The 23691-nt window shown below is 44.2% G+C and overlaps 1 protein-coding gene across 5 annotated transcripts in view; it reads right to left on the bottom strand.

Annotated features, from left to right (window-relative positions):
* The window catches only part of LOC140104889 (glyoxal reductase-like), a 94037-nt gene continuing 70346 nt past the window's right edge, over window positions 1-23691 (bottom strand). For all 5 annotated transcript variants that reach the window (XM_072128657.1, XM_072128658.1, XM_072128655.1 and 2 more), the window contains one exon: window positions 1-3987. In XM_072128657.1, coding sequence (XP_071984758.1) covers window positions 3886-3987 — 102 coding nt within the window. In that variant the 3' untranslated portion in view covers window positions 1-3885. The remainder of the gene's footprint in view (window positions 3988-23691) is intronic.

The raw sequence follows: 23691 nt of genomic DNA on the forward strand, positions 1-23691 counted from the left end.
AAAAAACAAATGCCTAGTTCTCAATTGATTTATTATTTAGGAATTTATTGACAATTATTTAGGAATATGTGATAACCGTTCAATGTAGAATTGTCTTATTATAGGGAATACTTGTATTTACTGAAACGGATGTATTAACAGAGCAAATAATACATTCACATAATGTTAAATAGTTTATTATAGTGTTAGTGTTATTAGATGCAGCACAATCTCAGCGTTGGAAGTTATTGAAAGTAGTTTACCAATTAAATGCTGACTAATTAAAAGTTTTGGTGCTTATTTCTCCCCTTACTTTGGCTTAGGCTATTAATCAACTTCTTTCAATTTATTCACCATTGAAATGACTGGCAGCCCATGGTCCAGCTCATGGCAGCCATCTCACTGCGCTCCTGAGTTATAGTTATGCGGATGTAAGCTCTACCCCTAGGGCAGTGATGGTGAGTGCCCACACTACAACCAAAAGCCACTTCATTTTTGCAAAGTGCCAACATGCCAATTTAAGCAGGAACTTACTGCTCCCTGCTGTGTTGCCGCTTTCAATCGTATTGGCATCCTGCGGACACAAATACAGTATAAAAAAGAAGGTGAAATTGAGATTATCATTGTAACTTCTCTCCACTGTCCCCTGAAAAAGGAAGAAGCGTGGGGCCCAGAGCATGAGCTCTGATGTTAATCAGGCTCTGTCCACATCTCCTTACTCCTCCTGTAGTCTCAGACAATTCAGGATGCGGAGCTTTAAAACTGCAGCATGTCGTGGGCTGTCTGGGACTGTAGGTAGAGGCCATGTCTGCTGGGGAGAGAGGGCTCTGAGTGCCACCTCTGGCACCTGTGCCGCAGGTTCACCACCACTGCCCTAGGGTGGCGCTATCAGCGAAATGAGGGCTGAACTAATATCAGAGATGGGAGGGGAAGCTGCGAGTTACAGGAGTTAGGTCTCATCTAAACACATCGTAAAGGAGTGTAAATTACAACTACTGGCTGCAGAGATTGGGGCTGCGGGAAATTAGAAAGATCATGTCACATCATGTACACACAGAGGTTCCTTACACTGAGAGCTACAATTCTGTCATTTGCTAATAACAGAACATACTCCTATCATGTGGTGAAGTCTTCGGTTATGGATTCTTGCTATTGGGGAACAACATGTTCTTGGTGAGTTAATACAACATTTGATTAATTCATCTATATCCCAACTATGAGTGAAAATCCTATTCCATAAGGCAGTGATGGCGAACCTTTTAGTGACCGAGTGCCCAAACTACAACCATGACCCACTTATTTATTGCAAGGTGCCAACACAGAAATTAAATTTGTGATTTAAACTCCCTTCTCTGTCACAGCTTTCATTCATATCAGCACCCTGAGGACACCAATAAAGCAGAAAATAGGAGAAATTTGGATGATTATTGTAGCTCCCCTCCAGGGTCCCATAAACAGGAAGAATTGTCAGGGCCGGAGCAGGAGCTACAATGATAATCCAGATCTGTCCACACCTTCCCACTCCTCCAGTAGTCCCAGGTAGCGCTCTCACTTTAAAATAGCTCTGTGCACAGCAAGTCCTGGGCTGTCTGGGACTGCAGGAAGAAATCTGGAGTCATCTCTGGTGATGGCCTGAGTGCCCACAGAAAGGGCTATGAGTGCCACCTCTGGCACCCGTGCCATAGGTTCGCCACCACTGCCATAAGGCATCAAACAGGCAGTGGGTACATATGGCCAGTAAATAGAAGGGAGAGGCAAAAAGTGGCTACTCCAGCTGGACTGAAGATAAGGTGACTGAAATTGTTGTACACTCTGATACAGTGCTATGTAGCTCACTAGTGAGTAGGAATGAATCAGTAGCGCATCAAAAAGGATCATGTTTCTGCTGAAGCTTTTATCCTTTGCAATGTGAAGAAGCTATTACATGAACATCCCTTTTACAGACAGTAGAAAAAGGACTATTATATCCATCATTTGTTACATTTTTGATCTGTGTCTGGTCTGTGTGTAAAACATCTGTAAAAAAGAAACTGGTGTGACATGGTGTATGGATAATATTTTAGTACAGTCCATTTTTTGACAACTACATAGACATAAAGGACAGGAAGAGAATGCAAATGAGAAAAGGTAATACAACAAATCCTTTCCATAAAAGTGAACCATGAACCTCTTCTTCGACTAAACTGTTCTATTTTTTTTCATGGACAGCATTTAGATTAAAACATTGCATTACATAACATTGCATCCCCTATCCTGCAGATAACAAGCTGATCATTGGGGATACCAGTGATCATGAAATTGGACCCCAGCCTGTAAAGAGAGTCCCATTCGGACTTACTGATGGAGCAGTGGGTCTGGGATGCTTCCTAGCATGGGAATGTCGAAAAAGCACATCGCTCAGCTATTTCTGGCACATTGACAATGAATGGGCGAGCAGGAGATAGGTTAGCGCTGTGCTTGGCTCTCCCAACACTTTCATTGTATAGAATAGAGCAGGGTGAGCATCCATCATCTATTGGGAAATGATAGGGGATAACAACCAAACTTGGAAAAACCCCTTTAACGGTGAAAAGCTAAGGGAGAAAACCCTGCAGTGAGCAGCTGCCATAGAAATTCTGTAATGTGGGTGCTCCGTGTGATATCTAGGTATAGTTCAGCTGGTACAAAGAAAGAGGACAAAAACATCCAAATGTGTGCAATTTTGTTGTGGCTTTTGTGCAATTTAGCAATTTTACAGGTGAAACTCCTCAGGCAATAAGATGGGTACAGTCTCTGCCAGTTTGGTGTACACAGCCAGAAGATACAGCCTGCACATACAACATATTTTTATTGGAAAGAACTGATTGAGTTTGTGACCATCTATTAGGTAATCGGATAGACACTTTTCTAATATCTTAGCCGAGCTTCCTTTACATGGGATCCTCAGTTCAACCACAACCTCAGTTCAACCAAACATGAAATGTTTTTGCAATATATTCTTCACCATGTTGCACAATATGTCCATTGCTAGTTTAGAGAGTCTATACATAGTACATTAGGCCATGTCGCTCTTGTCATAATTTAGCAATTGTAATCGGATTGTTCTTTAAAAACAATTATTACACAAAGAATTCCAGGCAATGAGATTGCTCAGCGTGTTCTGTAAAGGCTGCCTGAAGGTTACAGTATGGTGTCTACATTGTAGCAGCTTTCATTACTTTGTCACCTTGGAGGTTATTTCTCATTGGTTTTACTGGGTATTTTTGGAATAAGAAATAATTGCATTGGGAATCAGAGTTTTTTTTTATTTAGTAAACATACTGCACACAACTACATCCATCTGGTCAACCCTCTGCTCTATCTCCTGGAGGTGAGACAGGATCCAGAGAAAGATGTCTATTGGGGTTATTTATCATTGGTTTTCCTGGGCTTTTTGGGACTTTTCACTGCTAAAAAGTCTTACAGGAATACTAACGCCTCTTCATTAATTTGGCGTAAATATAGAACTTCTGCTACTGCAACACCATGCAAAGCCAGATTCATGACTTGGGACTTTTTGAAAAAAAAAATCCCAAATAGAAAGTAGACCAGAAGAACACCTCCTTGTGTCAATGATCATTCCCTAGACAACCCCTTTAAAGATGTGTTAATACATTCAGGTTGTTGGGTACGATTAGTAAAGCAAAAATCTAAAGTGAATCGAAACTTTTTAAATGTTTAGACCACACTTGCAATTTGGGTTAGAAATCGGAAAAAAAAAAAGAAAACCTTGCACTCTTCCATAAGGCACACATAGTAGATGCAATCTTGAACGTAGATTATTAGATGGAGATACTAAGGATTGCCATTGTACAGGGGAGTGATCAATGGCTTATATATTAGTGGTTATTGATAATGCCTTCTGGATGATGTCTGTGGATCCTATATTCATCCCTTCCATAATGGATATGTCAGATGTATTAGCTTCTGGTTACTATGTAGTGAGGAGATCCGCATCATGTCAGCCTGCTGCAGATGAAAGTCAAACACCTGTCAAACACAAAGTACAAGAGGTTACATATATAATAGCTGCACAAAAATCATTTTCTATTGTATTCTGCTGCAGTTTTGTTACTTTAGTATAATCAAAGCATCTTAGAGCTGGGTTTCCTTGTTGTGGTTCTGAAGCTTGGATACTCAGCATAAGCCTACCCACAAGACGTGTGCAGTTCCTCCGGTCGTAAACTATTGGTTTGCTGCAATTCAGAGATAAAAAAAGCTGCAAAACTGCCACAGAACCAGAATGTGAAAACCCAGCCTTATACAATGGTATTAGAGACTAAGCTTAAAGTTCACAGGTTAGGGCATAACAAGCTGATCAGTGAGTCTGGGTTCCCAACTGTTCACAGGACCCCAGTGATCCGGGATAGAGGGTCCCGCTCTCACTAATGGGTGGAGTTTTAGGACGACTCCTGATAATTCTGCCCACAAAAAGTCAATTGATCACTTTAACTGAATTGGTGTAAAGAAAAAGTTGTCAAACATCCACTAAGACTGCGTCTTAGTATACGCTCAGCATTTACGTCGGGACATATACACTGAGCGTACCCATTGACATATACTGGATGGAGGCATAGCTGTTGCCTCATTCTGCTCAGTGTACGTTGTATACTGTGAAAACACTGATTAGATTGATTCCTTAGCTACTGATATGCTCGTAATCCAAAATTACACTGTATACATTCATTGTATAATTTGTTTATCGCTCGTATATCAAAGTAAGTTTTCCCATAGGAAATCATTGATACCAAGACAACTGTTTCCACAATGACCGAATACCTTTGATTACAAGTTGAATTTGTGCTTGTAATCCCAATCGCTCGTACTGTATATCAAATGAAATAATTGAAATGCAAACAATTCATTCCATACCAAAAATATCACGTGTATTACAACATTTAGCCCTTTTTATCTTCTACTTCTTTAATAATGTGCTATACAATTTTGTGAGAAGGGACACACAGTACAGTAGAGGGTGGCAAGGGATCATATAATGATTGGATTATGAAATTTTGCTTGTAAATGAAGCTACAATGTTTGCAAAATACAAGCTTGTCTTACAAAATGCTTGGAGACCAAGCATTTGAATGGGACCCGCAGACAATGGGCTTCTCTGGACAGTAAATGACAGTGAGATGGGGATTGGGTAGTTGGATTTTGGCACATTCATTTACTTCATAAAATGTCTCATTACCAGCAGAGTTCATCCATATTCTTTCTTACTGTATCACTAATTCTGTATTTTGTATCCCAGCAGCTGGGCTGAGAGTGCACGTTATGTGATATATGCTTGTACTATAAGATATTTCAGGAATGTTCTTCCAGGGATGTGATCCCCCTCCCACTGATGACCCTGCGATGTACGCCACAGTATATCACTGTATCAGATACTTGGGAGTGTAAATCAATGTATTTTCCAGTGCGGCTACTAAGAAGCTACAGAAAGGCTGCGGGAGCCATGAAGGGAGCAGAGCAAGGTCTCCCAGAAATATCACGTTCTACTACAAGGTTACTTATACCCTGCTTGTCGTGTGCTGTGCATAGGAACAAGCGTCAACCAAAATCCTATCCAGTCATTGCTTGGTTCTTCTTAGGTTCTGGAAAAGCTGGGTAATCCAACAACTTTTCCTAAGATTATGTTCAGAATTCATTCAGCATGAACAATGCGTTTTTTGGTAGCACATGCCCATCTTTCAGGTGTGTTAGACTCTCTCTTCTCTCAGCTACTTCCTTGAAACTCATGCAGGAAAAACTGACGCACTAAGATGCATCCTAGTGCTATTCATTTTTTTTCATGTTCCTATAGACTTCAATGGATGTGTTTTTCCTCACAACCACATGAAAGTAGTATATGCTCGACTTAAGCACAGTGTTAAAAAAACCCACGTCTATGATGGCGATGAAGAATTGAATTGGACTTGCACAAGAAAAATGCTTGTGGGCAAGAGGGCTAAAGACCAACCCTGGTTGGTACATGAATCACGGACCATGTGCTGGACGGATTTTACGGACCAAACACAGTGGCACGATGCGGGATGCCATACAGATGTCCACTGTGTGCCGACTGTATTTGCTAGTTTGCTAGGTAATACAATTGTGTGACCCTTCAATAGGTTTGGACAAGCTAAGGACATGTTCAAACTTTCCACAAAACCGGATGGCATACGGATATGGCAGATGGCTCAGTAGCACTAATGACGCATGGGCCACAAAAACAGAACATGGATCCGTGGTTAGCGGTTCAAGAACAACACTCGTTCTACTAAAACGTTAGATGTTAGACCTGCCAGGCAATATTTGCAGTCTGTGGCCACCTGCACACGCTTTAGGGCTTTCACGGGCCCACAGATATGTGAGGTTCACTCATGCACCGATAATGAAATAAAAGACTACCAGAATAGGACCTGCTTTATAATTTGAGGCTCAGGTAGTTGGCACAGAATGCACAGAATTGTGGAAACTACAGCTGTGTATGCCCATAGAAATACATGCGGACCTGACCTAGCCTTTGATAGAGCAGAAAAAGATGAAGGAGGGAGAGGTAGGCTCTGTAATATGCAGGTTTATAGAATATGTTATTTGAGGATTTATTCAAAATTCTCTCCCCAAACCATAAACTTTCCAGTATCATGGATCTCAGTTTTCACGTAGGGAATATTGATATTTTATGTAGACATGTTGGGAGTCCTGAATACAATCAGTCCATTCGGAAATGTGCGAGGAGATAGTGTTCCTGGCTTATTCAATGGAAAGCAATCTTGTGCAATGTGAAGGCTCTCACACATTATGGTACAACGTGTCTTCAGTGATATCATTTACAGTGATATATGGAAAACCCTAATCCCATTTAGTCTTCTCAGTTTATACATGTGCCATGGACAGAGAATAGCTTATTTCCCTGAATAGCACTTTCACACATGTATATTTCTATTGTTGAATAATGGGAATAGGTAAAATTGGTGAATTGTTTTATTCCCCTGTAGTACACTATTGTTTTATCATCACCTCACTACAAGACAATAGATTAATGTAATCCTGGTTGTCTCACTAATTGAAGAAAAGATGATAGGATTTTATAAGGTGAGAACTTTTGTTGTTCATGTTCACATTTCTACTAAAGATTCCCTTATTAAAAAAACACACATGTTTTCCATTGGAATCCATCCTAATTCATTTCAGACTACAGGCTGCAATATATACTGAAACATGAGAGGGGTAAGAAATGTACAGCAAGCTATATTTATAGCATACCTCCCAACCTTTGGGTCAAAGAAAGAGGAGCCCCCCTAGTAGGCCGACACAGTATAATACCTAGAATAATGGCTCTTACACTATAGGCCACATTTACTTACCCGTCCGGAAGTGCATTGTCCGACGATAATACACTCTGCCACGATTCACTAACATCGTGTGCCCGATATCCTGCATGTGTCGCTTCCCCGCTCAGGTCCACCGGAGTTCACCTTCTTCTTCAAGGTGTATGTAGGTGCATGGCTTGTGACACAATTTTAATCTTAAATTCCGCGCTCAGTCAGAATCAGTCGGATTGTCCGACGGCCCGCCCCCCGATTTTTGTCACGTGCAACACAATCCCCTACTAAATACCTGTACCGGCAAATCCGGTATAACATAAACAGTCCGACGGAAATGCGATCCACGGACCCTTAGGCCCCTTTCACACTTTTCACGCGCGTGCTTTTGACGTGCAGAACTTGCATTGCACTCTGACCCATTGTAACCAATGGGTCTTTTCAGACTTGCATTTTTTTTCATGCACACACGTGGGTTTTTTTTAAACGCCTGTTTAAATCTCGACATGCTCTACTTTTGCAAGTCACGCGCGTGAAAAACGCACCATACAAGTCTATGGAGATGCATCAAAAACGCATTGCACTCTGAGACACATGCAAGTGCAATGCAAGTGCAATGCGTTTTTCACGCATCAATTGCCATAGAAAAGGTAGAGCTCAGCCCTGAGTCCATTTGCATTTTCTGCGCGTGAAAAACGCATTGAAATTGCATTGAAAACGCGTGCGAAAAACTGAAACACTGAACAAACTCTGACTGAAAACTGATTGCACTCTGATGAAAAATGTCAGTTTTTCACTGATCAAACTCTGACGTGATCTGCAAGTGTGGAAGGGGTCTTAGTAATTAAGCCCCTGTATATTTTCACCCTGTACAATGCCCCATTCACCCTCCCCTCTTATTATGGTCCCTTTCTCTGCTCCCCCTCCCCTTTCATTAGTCCCCATTTCTCTGGCCCCCTCTGCTCCCCCTCTAATTATGCCCTGTCTCTGCTCACCTTCTTATTGTGCCCCCTCTCTGCCCCCCTTCTTATTGTGCCCCCTCTCTGCCCCCTTTGTTATTGTGCCCCCCTTTCTGCTCCACTTCTATTTATGGTCCCCACTTCTGCTTCCCCCTCTTACTGTGCCCCCTTCTGTGCTCCTGGTTTTATGGCTCCTCTTATTTTAAACAAAAATAAAGTTCCTCTTCCGCCAAGCATCTGACGCCATCACAGTGTGCTTGCCGGTGTTTTGATCAACTCTTTATTTTAATTTTCTAAGTTAGTTTTAACATATACATTAGCTCCGGAAAAGGCTAAAGCAGGAGGGCGGCCCGCATAAGCAGAATATGTGACAGCATATTTCCAAATGTTGTAATACAAAATACAATGGGAGGTATGTTTATAGTACAATAACGGAGATCTTTATGAATTGTGAGAAACCTTTTGGGGCAAGTGTGGCAAAAAGAACCAAAACAAAGTGTATTTTCCCTGACCTTGCATCCAGGCTGTGGATGATAAATAATTACCGTATATACTGGAGTAAAAGCCGAGAGCCCTTATTTTACCACCAAAAACAGGGAAAAACTATTGAATCGAGTATAAGCCAAGGGTGGGAAATGCATTGGTCACAGACCTATAGTATACAGCCAGACCAGCCTGCCCCCAGTAGTATACAGCCTGCCCTTAGTAGTATAAAGCCTTCCCCCAGTAGTATACAGCCTGCCCCCAGTAGTATACAGCTTGCCCCCAGTAGTATACAGCTTGCCCCCAGTAGTATACAGCCTGCCCCCAGTAGTATACAGCTTGCCCCCAGTAGTATACAGCCTGCCCCCAGTAGTATACAGCCTGCCCCCAGTAGTATACAGTTTGCCCCCAGTAGTATACAGTTTGCCCCCAGTAGTATACAGTTTGCCCCCAGTAGTATACAGCCTGCCCCCAGTGGTATACAGCCTGCCCCCAGTGGTATACAGCCTGCCCCCAGTGGTTTACAGCCTGCCCCCAGTGGTATACAGCTTGCCCCCAGTGGTATAAAGCTTGCCCCCAGTGGTATACAGCCTGCCCCCAGTGGTATACAGCTTGCCCCCAGTGGTTTACAGCCTGCCCCCAGTGGTATACAGCTTGCCCCCAGTGGTATAAAGCTTGCCCCCAGTGGTATACAGCCTGCCCCCAGTGGTATACAGCTTGCCCCCAGTGGTATACAGCCTGCCCCCAGTGATATACAGCTTGCCCCCAGTGGTATACAGCTTGCCCCCAGCATTAAAAAAAAATAAACTTACATACTCACCCTCCGGTGGCCCCGATGTGCAGCGCTGCTCCCCCGATGTCCACGCCGCTTGTCTTCAGGCTTCCGCGCCAGTCTTCTTTCTTCTGCTGGGCGCCGCCATTGCTCTCTCCCGGCCAGCGCCTAGTATGACGCGCCACTGCTGACGTCATACTAGGCGCCGACCGGGGGAAAGACATGGTGGCGCCCAGCAAAAGAAAGAAGACGGGCGCGGAAGCCTGAAGACAAGCGGCGCGGACGCCTGAAGACAAGGGGGGCGGACATCGGGGGAGCAGCGCTGCACATCGGGGCCACCGGAGGGTGAGTATATAAGTTTATTATTTTTTAAGTATTTTTTACTCTTGACTCGTGTATATTGACTCGTGTATATACCGAGGGGACGTTTTTCAGCACATTTTTTGTGCTGAAAAACTCGGCTTATACACGAGTATATACAGCAGGGGTCCCCAAAATACGGCCCGCGGGCCACTTGCGGCCCGCCGACCGTTTCTATCCGGCCCCCGTCCCATCCAGGCCTGAGCCCCGGGATAAGGATTTGTTATTTGGGGGCCCCCGGGCTGGCGCTCCAGTACGGCAGTCGGGCCGTATCCAGTTCGGCAGTCGGGCAGGGGCCTCCGTCCATCCGGACAGGAAGCTCCTGCCCGTCACTGAATAGTGCTCGATGCGGCCGGAAACGGCCGCTCGAGCACTATTATTGCAAGTGGAGCGATGTGGCCGGAAGACAACCCCGGCGCACATCGCTCCTTGAACCTGGATGCGCGGCCGCGTGATTACGTCATCACGCGGCCGCGCACCGCTTCCTGTCCGGCAGCAGCCAGAAGAAAGAAGACGCGGGAGCCAGAGGTAAGTACAGGGTTTTTATTTATTTTTTTTAAAACAGCAGTAGAAACATTGTGGCTGCCCTAATATATGAAATTATGGATTATGGGCCATTATAGAAAATAATAATGGAGGGGCAGCATAGGGAATAATTATGAGGAGCAGGATAGGAAATAATTAATTATGAGGAGCAGGATAGGAAATAATTAATTATGAGGAGGCAGCATAGGGAATAATAAATTATTTCCTATGCTGCCCCTCATAATAAATTATTTCCTATGCTGCCCCTCATAATTAATTATTTCCTATGCTGCCCCTCATAATTAATTATTTCCTATGCTGCCCCTTATAATTAATTATTTTCTATGCTGCCCCTCATAATTAATTATTTCCTATGCTGCCCCTCATAATTAATTATTTCCTATGCTGCCCCTCATAATTAATTATTTCCTCATAAGGGGTAGCATAGGAAATAATAAATTATAAGGGGCAGCATAGGAAATAATAAATTATAAGGGGCAGCATAGGAAATAATTAATTATAAGGGGTAGCATAGGAAATAATTTATTATGAGGGGCAGCATAGGAAATAACTAATGGCGGGGGGGCAGCATAGAAAACTTGAAGTGGCAGGTATAAGAAGGACATACCGAGCACCAGCTCAGGGTGAGCTGGTGCCGGAGCTTATTTTTGTTAGTGTTTTAAACCGCTGTATCGCAGTTTAAAACACTTTTTAAACTTTATAGCCGAAGCTGCTTCGGCGCAGGGAGGTACGCGCTCGGCGCTTACCATGCGCGCGGCTACTTAGGAAGTGAAGGAGAGCCGTGCGCATGGTATGCGCTGAGCGCGTACCTCCCTGCGCCGAAGCAGCTTCGGCCATAAAGTTTAAAAAGTGTTTTAAACTGCGATACAGCGGTTTAAAACACTAACAAAAATAAGCTACGGCGCCAGCTCCCCCTGAGCTGGTGCCCGGTATGTCCTTCTTATACCTGCCACTTCAAGTGGTAGGTTTCCTTTAATGGTGGGGGGCAGCATAGGAAATAATTATGAGGGGCTAGCGCTGTAATTTCTTATTTTTTTTATTTTTAAACTTCAGTCCGGCCCTCCAACGGTCTGAGAGGGACAGTGATCGGCCCCCTATGTAAAAAGTTTGGGGACCCCTGATATACAGTATATGTATGAAATTTCCTTTAAATTTCCGTTAATAATTATATTGGAGACCCCCAGAGCAGACGATAATACTGGCAACCCCAGAACAGACAAAAAAAATGAATAAATTCTTTCCTTTCCTGACACATGTAATCCTCCTTGGTTGTATGAGCCGGCACCTGGACCCAGAGGAGAGCTGCACCAGAAAAGGTAAAGGACCAGGAAGCAGCACAGTACAGTACGTAAGTACTTACCATTTCTGTGTCCTCTCCTGCTCCTCTCCTGTGCTGTGTCCTCACTCCGACAAATACAAGCAGCATCATGAGTGAGGACACAGATCAGAGAGGACCTGGAGCAGTAAGGACTACTGAGATTAACTCAGCACTACTTGGCCTTCTGCACCAATGAATGCTTCAGTTACGGAAGTGCTCATTGAACTCTATGACTGTCAGCATGGTATGGGACACAATTCATGGCTTGGCAGGCCACATGTAGCATGTTGGCACAGGTTGTGCATCCCATTCTAGGCTTTTAGTTGAGATGAATGTGGATGCACTTTATGTATACGCTGGTAGAGATGCCTGCATTTATCTCAACACTGCTAGAGTGACTGTAGTGGTGGAGTCCTTTTTGGTGGAGATGGAGTTAGGGAAAACTGAGGAATCAGATTTGGAGTAAGATGGTTGGCTTACCGACATGCTTGCCTTGCATTGTGTCCAGAAGTGCCATGAAGTGACAGGACCTGCTTCCCACAATTTCTGGTCTCCTTAGATGTCATAAAAAATGTCATGTGGTCCGAAGAGGCTATGGATTAGCCATAGCAGGTCCCATGACCCCTGTCACTTCTGGCTGGGAGCAAGAGACGAAGAACCAGTATAACACAAGAACAGGTGCAAGGTAAGTACACTTTGTATTTGTTTCAACCTCTGCCCCAAGGATATACTGCTTAATATTCATTCAGCTCCAACATATGGAGTATAACATTGACACTTTTAATGTCCTGCCTGTCCTGAGTTGAGCAGAATGTACAGTAGGTACGGAAAACATTCAGTATATATTAAATATTTACATTTTTCACTCACTTGTTTCATTGCAGCCAATTTACTTGTTAATGTACACTCTACAACCACAACCCCATCTTGACATAAAACAAACTGAAATGTAGGTAGTTTTGTTATAGTTATTAAACAAGAGAAACTGAAATATCACATGGTCATAAGTATTCAGACCCTTTGTTGTGACACTGATATTCAACTCATGCTGTCCATTTCCTTCTGATGCTCCTTGAGATGGTTCTACTCCTTAATTGGAGTCCAGCTGTGGTTAATTAAACTGATAGGACTTGATTAGGAAAGACACTCACAGCTCACAGTGCATGTCAGAGTAAGACCTCACAGCTCACAGAGCACGTCAGAGTACATGAGAATCATGAGGTCTAAGAAACTGCCCAAGGAGTTCAGAGACAGAATTGTGGCAAGGCACAGATCTGGCCAAGGTCACAAAAGAATTTCTAAAGCAGTCAAGATTACTAAGAGCACTGTGGCCTCCATAATCCTTAAATGGAAGAAGTTTGGGATGACCACAACTTTTCCTCAACCTTGCCGTCCAGCCAAACTAATCAATCTTGGGAGAAAAGCATTGGTGAGAGAGGTATAGAAGAACTCCAAGATCACTGTGGCAGAGCTCCATAGGAGAATTAGGGAGATGGAAGAAAATTTCAAAAAGTCAACTATCACTGTAGCCCCTTCACCAGCCAGGCATTTATTGGAGAGTCTGACAACGGATGCCTCTTCTCAGTGCAAGACATATGAAAGCCTGCAAGCAGTTTGCAAAAAAAACCCATGAAGGACACCCAGACTATGAGAAAGAAAATATCGGTGGAGAAAACAAGGCGTTGCTCATCATCTGCCAAATAATCCCAACAGTGAAACATGGTGGCAGCATCATGCTATAGGGGTGTTTTTCAGCTGCATGGACAGGAAGACTGGGTGCAATGAAATGAAAGAAAAATGCGGCCAAGAACAGAAACCTGGATGAAAAGCTCTTCCAGAGTGCTCTGGACCTCATCGGGACAATGACCGTACACACACAGCTAAAATAACAGCAGCAGCTTCAGAACAACTCTGTTACCATTCCTGACTGGCCCAGCCAGAGCCCTGATATAAACCCAATTGAGCATCTCTGGAGGGATGTGAAAATGGCGTACACCAATGTTCAACATCCAACTTGAGCGAACTGGGGAGGATCTGCAAAGAAGAATGGCGGAGGATCCCCAAATCCTGGTGTGAAAACATGGCTGTACTAGCTCAAAAGGTGCTTCCAAGCTCATACTTATGACCATGTGATATTTTAGTTTTTCTTGTTTTATAAATATCTACTTTTCAGTTTTTTCTGTCAAGGGGTAGAGAGCGTACATTAATGAGCAAATGTACATTTTTGATCTTACCAATTAGCTGCAATGAAACAAAGTGTGAAAAATTGACCGAATGACCCCCAGTGCAGCACAGCTGACCCACATAGCAATGCAGGTTTGGTGAACTGTGATTTTGTGGATTTCCCAATTACAAATCTATAAGAACAGAGCAATAAGGGTGAATGGAAGAAAAATCTACCAGAACCTTAAAGCGGTTGTCCAGGGGTTGAAAAACATGGCTTCTAAAAACAGTGCCATACGTGACCTTAGTTTGTGCTGGTATTGCAGCTAAGTTGTATAGAAAAGAATGAAGCTTAATTGCACTACCCATGGGCAAACGAGGAGCTGATTTTGGAAGAAAACAGCTATGTTTTCCGACCTTCAGACAACCCCATTAAGTCATATTTTAAACAATAAAGTCTGACAACAAATATATTGGGAATCTGTCATATAGAAAATGCTGTGTAACACTGAGCAATGTTACAGAGCAAGAGGAGCAGATGAAAAGAAATCTTTAAAGGATGTGCGTTACAAGCTAAGTGACTATTAAAACAAATTATCACAAAAATTGTAGGGGGGGGGGGTTGTTGTATAGAAATTGTAGTAAAAGGACAGAAATAGTGTTACTGTAAAAGATGAAGCAAAATCCCAACAAAACCATCTTCCAAAAGATCTTCATTGAAGGCGTCAGGCATTAGCTGTCTGCCTCAAAATCAAAAATAGGAGTCAGAAGACATAACAATGGCAACACACACAAAACCGAGTATTAATAGGCTTAGTAATGAAATAAAAATCATATACTTTGTGGTTTGGGTTGTACGTTTCTCGCACTGCCTTATACTAACCTGGAGGGCAGAGTTGTATCTGGCCACCTTCCAGTGGTACACAGATTAATCAGAGTATTGTATGGCTAGCAGACAGGAAGCCGCACTCTCGTCACTCTCAATGTCCCCTCCCTTCCACTCTTTGTTTATTTTTCGAGCTTTCCTGAAACATTGTTTTTAGCGATGAGTTTGTTTGAGATAACGTTCCTGTGACATGGTCATTTTTTCCATCATAGTTCTAGTCCTAGGGCTACACACAATGTTCTTGATCTCTCTGTGCTAGCCGCAGACCTGTAATATGGGTTACGGTAAAGTATTCTGGTGTACAGCTATGAAACGTCATAAACAGGACACATAGGTGGCTGGGGCTACCCCTGCCCTTTATAGGCAGGTCATAGAAATAACGTAACTACTGTAGGGGTTGTCCAGTTTCAGCAAATAATTGATATTGTTTGTGTAAAGAAAAGGTTCTACAATTTACTTTGCGTAACCATTCCTCCCAATTCCCTATATCTCTGCTTGCTGTCCTTCTATAGAAAGCTTTCATTGTTTACTTCCTGTGGATGGAAACCAGTCCATGGTCATGTGATGTCACACAAGTGTGAGACTCATTGTCACACAAGTCCACGACTCGTTATATCGCACAGCTCTGATTACAGCTGTGATGCTATCACATGACCAGGAACTAGTTTCATCCAAAGGAAGTCAATTATGAAACTTCCTGTAGAAGGGCAACAAGCAGAGATCTAAGGAAATGTAAGAAATTGATACAGAAATTAAATTGTATATTGTAGAACCTTTCTTAACACAAACAATTATTTTCTGAAAGGGCACAACCCGTTTAAGAAGGATGTTATAACTTCTGTATAAAGGGGAATAGGTGAAACAAATTCAACTCAGCTAATCTGCATTTTTGGGATCATTCGGGGTCTGACAGTATACACACATATGATCAGCTCATGAGTATCTGCGCTTTAGACTGCAATGCGTTGGCACGGATGCCTCAAATGAAATGTTATATTAGAAGCTAAAGCCTTCAATCTGGTGAGCTTTCTAGGAATAATAAAGCTTTATTTACATAGCGCCATCATTCCATTATTCCACATCGCTGTATAGATCAAGTTCCATGGTCCTCAATGATGTCTTTCATAACTACACATACAGTATAAAATGGGTACTATGCTTGTACAGTACAGACCAAAAGTTTGGACACACCTTCTCATTCAAAGAGTTTTCTGTATTTTCATGACTATAAAGATTATAGATGCACACTGAAGGCAGCAAAACTTTGAATTAATACATGTGGAATTATCTACTCAACAAAAAAGTGTGATACAACTGAAAATATATTCTAGGTTCTTCAGTAGCCACCTTTTGTTTTGATTACTGCTTTGAACACTCTTTGTCAGGTTCGCTAGGGAGATTGCTGGGACTTCTGGTTCTTCTGGTGGTGCCAGCAGCGTTCTCCGTACCCCGGCGCGTATCCGCGCAAACTCCACCTCTCGTCCTGGGCAGCGGCTGCTAAGATCTCGCGCTGTCTAGGAGGGGCTGGGACTTTGAACCTCTGCTGGGTGCCTGGTTATTCTGCACCGTGAGGGGTTAATTCCCAGGTACTGTCCAGCTCCTATCAGATTCTGGAGGTGGAGTTCTGGCTGCATAAATTGCAGCTTCACTAGTTCCCAGTGCCAGTGTTTGAAAATCCCTTTCTCCCTGGTTGCTGCTCGTTTGTATTGCTCAGTATCTGTATCTATATTGTTGTTAACTCGGCTAGTTTTTGGACTTTGACTCTTGCTTACTGATTCTGCCTTTGACGTTCCCTCTAGTTGTGACTCCGGCTTGTTTACTATTCTTTCATGTTCTATGTTTGTCAGTCTGTTTGTGTTTGCCCTTATCCACACTTACTCAGTATATTCCGAGTCTTCAAGTAGTCGCCCCACGGTTTAGCTTGGGGGGGCTATAGGAAGGGACAGAGGTTGGGGTAAGCTCAGGGCTCACCTTCCCCTGTCTTGTGTGTACCCTATCCTAACAGAAACACTGGCCTAACATAGGTCTGCATCCTGTATCCGACCTGCTACATTCTCTCCTTCCATGGAGCCTTTGTCAGCTGTGGTCGCTCAGGTCCAGACCCTAACTCAGTTTGTTCAGGATCTAGCTTCCCGTCTCCAAATTCAGGAATCTATGCAGGTTCCACGGCAGACATCACCGCAGGATCCACTGCCACCCATACCTGAACCTAAGGTTCCTCTCCCTGACGTGTTTTTTGGTGACCGTAAGCATTTTTTTTCATTTCGGGAGGGCTGTAAACTTTACTTTTCTTTACGCCCTCGTTCATCGGGCACAGAGATTCAAAGGGTGGGCGTGGTAATTTCCCTGTTGCGTGGGGATCCGCAAAATTGGGCTTTTTCTCTCCCACCTGACTCTCCATCCCGTTCTTCTCTTGACGCTTTTTTTTCTGCTTTAGGCCAGATTTATGACGAACCTGACCGTCGAGCACTTGCAGTTTCCCACCTTAGATCTCTGTGTCAGGGAAAACGGACAGCAGAAGAGTATTGTGCCCAGTTCAGACAGTATGTGACTGACTCGCAATGGAATGACTGCGCCCTAAAAGACCAATTTATGTCCGGACTGTCAGACCGAGTACAGGACTTAGTCTTAGCTTATGCCGAGCCTCAGACATTAGATGATGCTATGACTCTGGTCATCCGAGTTGATCGTCGCCTAAGATCCAGGCGATCACCTCGGGTGTCCTCGGACTGTCAGCCAGCGGCCAGTCCGTCTCCGGGTAGTCCAGAATTGGAATCCATGGAGCTGGATAGCATCTCTCCCGCACACCGGAAGCAACGTCGAGTGAGACGCCATCTTTGTTTCTACTGTGGAAGTCCTGATCATCAGATCAACACCTGTTCCAAGAGGCAGCAGCAGGAAAACTTCCGCTCCTAAGCAGTAGTCGGGGGGACTGCTTAGGAGCTCAGGTACTCCCTATTGTGGCTAGAATGTATTTACCTTGTACGGTTAAGTTTCAGTCTGTTTCCTGCACTGGTCGCGCCTTTTTGGATTCAGGTGCTGCGACTAATTTAATCGATTATAATTTTGTCTCTCAGTTTGGCATGTCATTGATTCCATTGTCCACTCCTATCCAGATGTCGGGTGCGGATTTGACCCCTCTACAGGCAGGGTTGATCAAATTCCGAACCCCGCAGATGAAGCTTATGGTGGGAGCTATGCATGAAGAATGGTGTTCTTTTCTAGTTATGGAAAACCTGTCTGAAAATGTCATTCTTGGTCTACCCTGGCTCCGGATCCATAATCCGGTAATTAATTGGGAAACTCTGGAGCTGGTTCATTGGGGTCCTCTCTGTAAGGAACACCTGACCAGAGTTTCACTATGTACAGTAGTCACGGAAGATCAGAGTCTTCCAGGTTTTCTCTCTGACTACTCAGATGTGTTTTCTAAACCCTTGTCCCAAGTCCTTCCTCCTCACAGGGAGTTTGATTGTAAAATTGACCTTCTTTCCGATGCTAGATTGCCTAAGGGTCGTATATATAACTTGTCGGTGCCAGAACGGGAGGCACTAAAGAGCTATATTGAGGAGAGTTTGGCAATCGGACATATTCGTCCCTCTGAGTCGCCCACTGGGGCCGGGTTCTTTTTTGTTGAGAAAAAAGATGGTGGTTTACGGCCGTGTATTGATTATCGAGAATTAAATAAGATAACGGTAAAAAACTCAGGTCCCCTCCCCTTGATCCCGGATCTCTTAAATCAGGTTTCTGGGGCCCAAGTTTTCTCTAAATTAGATCTCAGAGGGGCTTATAACCTGATTCGGGTCCGAGAAGGGGATGAGTGGAAAACCGCATTTAATACACCTTTGGGGCACTTTGAATACCTGGTTATGCCTTTTGGTTTGAGTAATGCCCCAGCGGTTTTTCAAGGTTTTATGAACTCCATCTTTCATGATTACATCGGTGTGTTTATGGTGGTGTATCTAGACGATATTTTGATTTTTTCTCCTGATATGGTTTCTCACCAGCAACATCTCCGCCAAGTACTTACCAGGTTGCGCAAAAACCACCTCTTCGCTAAGCTGGAAAAGTGTGTTTTTTGCGTCCAGAAGGTTTCCTTCTTAGGTTATGTTGTGACTCCCTCTGATGTACAGATGGATCCGAGTAAGGTTCAGGCGCTCACGGACTGGGTTCGGCCTACAAATCTTAAGGCCCTTCAACGATTTTTAGGTTTCGCTAACTATTATCGGAACTTTATAAAGAACTTTTCTGTGATCGCCAAACCCCTCACGGATCTAACCCGTAAGGGTGCTGATCCAAACAACTGGTCCCCTGCCGCTTGCTCAGCGTTTGAAACTTTAAAAGCGGCATTCTCGTCAGCCCCAGTTTTGGTTCAACCTGACCTCTCTCTACCGTTTGTTGTGGAAGTTGATGCCTCCGAGGTAGGAGTAGGTGCAGTGTTGTCTCAGGGGTCCTCCACTCTCACCAGACTGAGGCCCTGTGCATATTTCTCTAGAAAGTTTTCCTCTTGTGAGAGGAATTATGATATTGGTAATCGAGAGCTCCTTGCCATTAAGTGGGCATTTGAAGTCTGGCGACACTTTTTGGAGGGAGCTCTTCATCCGATAACTGTGCTCACAGATCATAAGAACTTAGTATATTTGGATACTGCTAAGCGTTTGAACTCACGTCAGGCTAGGTGGGCCTTGTTTTTCTCTCGCTTTAATTTTGTGGTCACCTACCGACCTGGGTCAAAAAATGTGAAGGCTGATGCCTTGTCCCGTAGCTTTGGGACTCCTGAGCTTCCAGCGACTACGGACAGTAATATTTTGTCTCCAGGTGTTGTGTTGGCAGCTGTCTCCTCCCACCTCTCCTCTCAAATTTTAGCAGGACAAAAATCTGCACCCAAAGACCTTCCGGAAGGCAAATTGTTTGTTCCTATTTCTTGTCGTTTGAGAGTGTTGGAGGAGACGCATTGCTCAGTATTGGCAGGTCATCCGGGTATGCGGAGTACCTTGGATCTCGTAAAGAGAAGTTACTGGTGGCCTCACATGACTAAAGATGTGCACACATTTGTCCAAGCCTGTCAGGTCTGTGCGCGAGGAAAGACTCCCAGGAGACGTCCTGAGGGGCCTCTTCTTCCGCTTCCAGTTCCCACCAGGCCATGGTCTAAAGTGTCAATGGATTTTGTCACTGATCTGCCAGCATCTCAAGGCTATACAGTGATTTGGGTGGTAGTGGACCGTTTCTCCAAGATGGGACACTTTGTTCCATTAAAAAAGTTACCCTCAGCTGAAGAATTGGCTGATTTGTTTATACAGAATATTGTACGCCTCCATGGTATACCAGATGATATTGTGTCTGATAGGGGCGTACAATTTGTTTCCAAATTTTGGCGAGCATTCTGTTCTAGACTGGAAGTTAATCTGTCGTTCTCCTCTGCGTTTCATCCTGAGTCTAATGGTCAGTCCGAGAGAATGAATCAGGAGATGATTCAATATCTGCGACTCTTTGTCTCGGACAGTCAGGACCAGTGGGTGAAATTCCTTCCGTTGGCAGAATTTGCTATTAATAACCACTGTAGTTCGTCCACACAGGTATCTCCGTTTTTCTGCAATTATGGTTTTCATCCTCGTTTCTCTTTTTCATCTGTGCCTGTCTCTAACATTCCTCGAGCGGAAGCTATTGCATCCAAGTTACGCTCGCTCTGGTCACAAGTTCGGGAGAGTATTCGGAGGGCACAAGATTCTATGGTCCAACAGACTGAAAGAAGGCTCACTAACTCTGGTACGTTTGTGGTGGGGGATAAAGTGTGGTTATCCACGAAAAACCTTAAATTGAAGGTCCCCTCTTTGAAGTTTGCGCCCAGGTTTGTGGGTCCGTTTGTTGTCACTCATATGGTTAACCCGGTTTCCTTTAAGATTACACTTCCAGCGGGGTGGCGGGTTCATAACACCTTCCATAAAAGTCTTCTTAAGCGCTATGTGGAGCCTGTGTTGCCTCTTCCTGACCCTCCTTCTCCATCTATTGTGGAGGGGAATCTGGAATTTGAAGTGGAAAAAGTGGTGAATTCCAGATGGGTAGGTAACTCCCTGCAGTACCTGGTCCATTGGAAGGGTTTTGGTCCTGAGGATAGGTCTTGGGTTCCGGCTAGAGATGTTCATGCTCCACGGTTGCTCAGGTTGTTTCATCAGGCCAACCCTCAGAAGCCATCTTTAAGATCTAGGGGTCCGAAGGCCCCCCGTCAGGGGGGGGGTACTGTCAGGTTCGCTAGGGAGATTGCTGGGACTTCTGGTTCTTCTGGTGGTGCCAGCAGCGTTCTCCGTACCCCGGCGCGTATCCGCGCAAACTCCACCTCTCGTCCTGGGCAGCGGCTGCTAAGATCTCGCGCTGTCTAGGAGGGGCTGGGACTTTGAACCTCTGCTGGGTGCCTGGTTATTCTGCACCGTGAGGGGTTAATTCCCAGGTACTGTCCAGCTCCTATCAGATTCTGGAGGTGGAGTTCTGGCTGCATAAATTGCAGCTTCACTAGTTCCCAGTGCCAGTGTTTGAAAATCCCTTTCTCCCTGGTTGCTGCTCGTTTGTATTGCTCAGTATCTGTATCTATATTGTTGTTAACTCGGCTAGTTTTTGGACTTTGACTCTTGCTTACTGATTCTGCCTTTGACGTTCCCTCTAGTTGTGACTCCGGCTTGTTTACTATTCTTTCATGTTCTATGTTTGTCAGTCTGTTTGTGTTTGCCCTTATCCACACTTACTCAGTATATTCCGAGTCTTCAAGTAGTCGCCCCACGGTTTAGCGTGGGGGGGCTATAGGAAGGGACAGAGGTTGGGGTAAGCTCAGGGCTCACCTTCCCCTGTCTTGTGTGTACCCTATCCTAACACTCTTACATTTTCTTGATGAGCTTCAAGAGGTAGTTACCAGAAAAGGATTTCACATCACAGGTGCCCTGTCAGTTTTGATAAGTGGGGTTTCTTGCCTTATAAATGGGGTAGGGACCATCAGTGCAGTTTTGTGCAGAAGTCAGGTGGATACACATGTGACAATTCTACTAAATAGACTGTTAGAATTGGTATTATGGCTAGAAAAAAGCAGCTAAGTAAAGAGAAACAAGTGGCCATCATTACCTTGCAATGAAGAAATGAAGGTCAATGAGTCTGAAAAATTGGGAAAACTTTGAAAGTGTCCCCAAGTGCAGTTGCAAAAGCCATCAAGCACTACAAAGAAACTGGCTCACATGAGGACCGCCTCAGGAAAGGAAGACCAAGAGTCACCACTGCTGCGAAGGATCAGTTCATCCAAGTCACCAGCCTCAATCACAGGTCAATAGCAGCTCAAATTAGAGACCAAGTCAATGCCACACAGAGGTTTAGCCTCAGACACATCTCTACAACAACTGCTAAGATGAGACTGTGTGCAGCAGCCTTCATGGTAAAACAGCTGCTAGGAAACCACAGCTAAGGGAACACAACAAGCAGAAGAGACTTGTTTGGGCTAAAGAACACAAGGAATGGACATTAGACCAATGGAAATCTGTGCTTTGTTCTTATGAGTCCAAATTTGAGATCTTTGTTTCCAACTACCGTGTCTTTTTGTGATACAGAAAAGGTGAACTAATGGACTCTACATAATAATATTAATAATAATAATAATTAATTACTCTACATGCCTGGTTCCCACCGTGAAGCATGGAGGAGGAAGTGTGATGGTGTGGGGGTTCTTTGCTGGGGACACTGAGGATTTATTCAAAATTGAAGGTATACTGAACCAGTATGGTTACCACTAGAGATGAGCGAGCATACTCGTTCGAGTATTGGCGTACTCGAAACGGCTCGAGTATTTCGCCTGCTCGAGAACAAGCTTTCACTTAAGGAAACACAGTGAAGAACAGTGAAGAACACATTGCAGATGTTTCCGTACATCTGCTAACTTATCAGAAGACATGAGTACAGAAAGGTGTTCTTCACAATAGTATGTGAAGAACAATGGGGGTCATTTACTAAGGGCCCGATTCGCGTTTTCCCGACGTGTTACCCGAATATTTACGATTTGCGCCGATTGTACCTGAATTGCCCCGGGATTTTGGCGCACGCGATCGGATTGTGGCGCATCGGCATGCACGCGACGGAAATCGGGGGGCGTGGCCGAACGAAAACCCGACGGATTCGGAAAAACTGCCGCATTTAAAAAAGGAAATTGTGTCGCGGAGCTTGCACTCACCTTCATCCAGGATAGGATCGTGAACTTCAGTGCATTTCAGGGAACTTCAGCGCAGCAGCGCCACCTGGTGGACGTCGGAGGAACTGCCTTGATGAATCCCGGCCGGACCCGAATCCAGCGCAGAGAACGCGCCGCTGGATCGCAAACGGACCGGGTAAGTAAATCTGCCCCAATATGTGTGAAGAACACATTGCAGATTTTTAACACGGGTCATTCTCCTTTTTGAAGTTCCACGAATATTCCACTGAATAAAAAAATCGAAGAAACAAGGACTGACTTCCTTATTTCTCAATAAAATGACACATTTTATTGGTCCCCTTGAAAAATGCTCGAGTCTCCCATTGACTTCAATGGGGTTCGTTATTCGAAACGAGCACTCGAGCATTGGGAAAAGTTCGACTCGAGTAACGAGCACCCGAGCATTTTAGTGCTCGCTCATCTCTAGTTACCACAGCATCTTGCTGCGGCATGTTATTCCATACGGTTTGCGTTTAGTTGGAGCATCATTTATTTTTCAACAGGACAATGACCTCAAACACACCTCCAAGCTGTGTAAGGGCTTAATGACCAAGAAAGAGATTAATGGGGTGGTACGCCAGATGACCTGGCCTCCACAGTCACCAGGTTTTGGTGAGCTGGACCGCAGAGTGAAGGCAAAAGGGCCAACAGGTGGTAAGCATCTCTGGAAACTCCTTCAAGA

Source organism: Engystomops pustulosus, chromosome 10 (genome assembly GCF_040894005.1).
Source record: "Engystomops pustulosus chromosome 10, aEngPut4.maternal, whole genome shotgun sequence".
Taxonomy (NCBI): domain Eukaryota; kingdom Metazoa; phylum Chordata; class Amphibia; order Anura; family Leptodactylidae; genus Engystomops; species Engystomops pustulosus.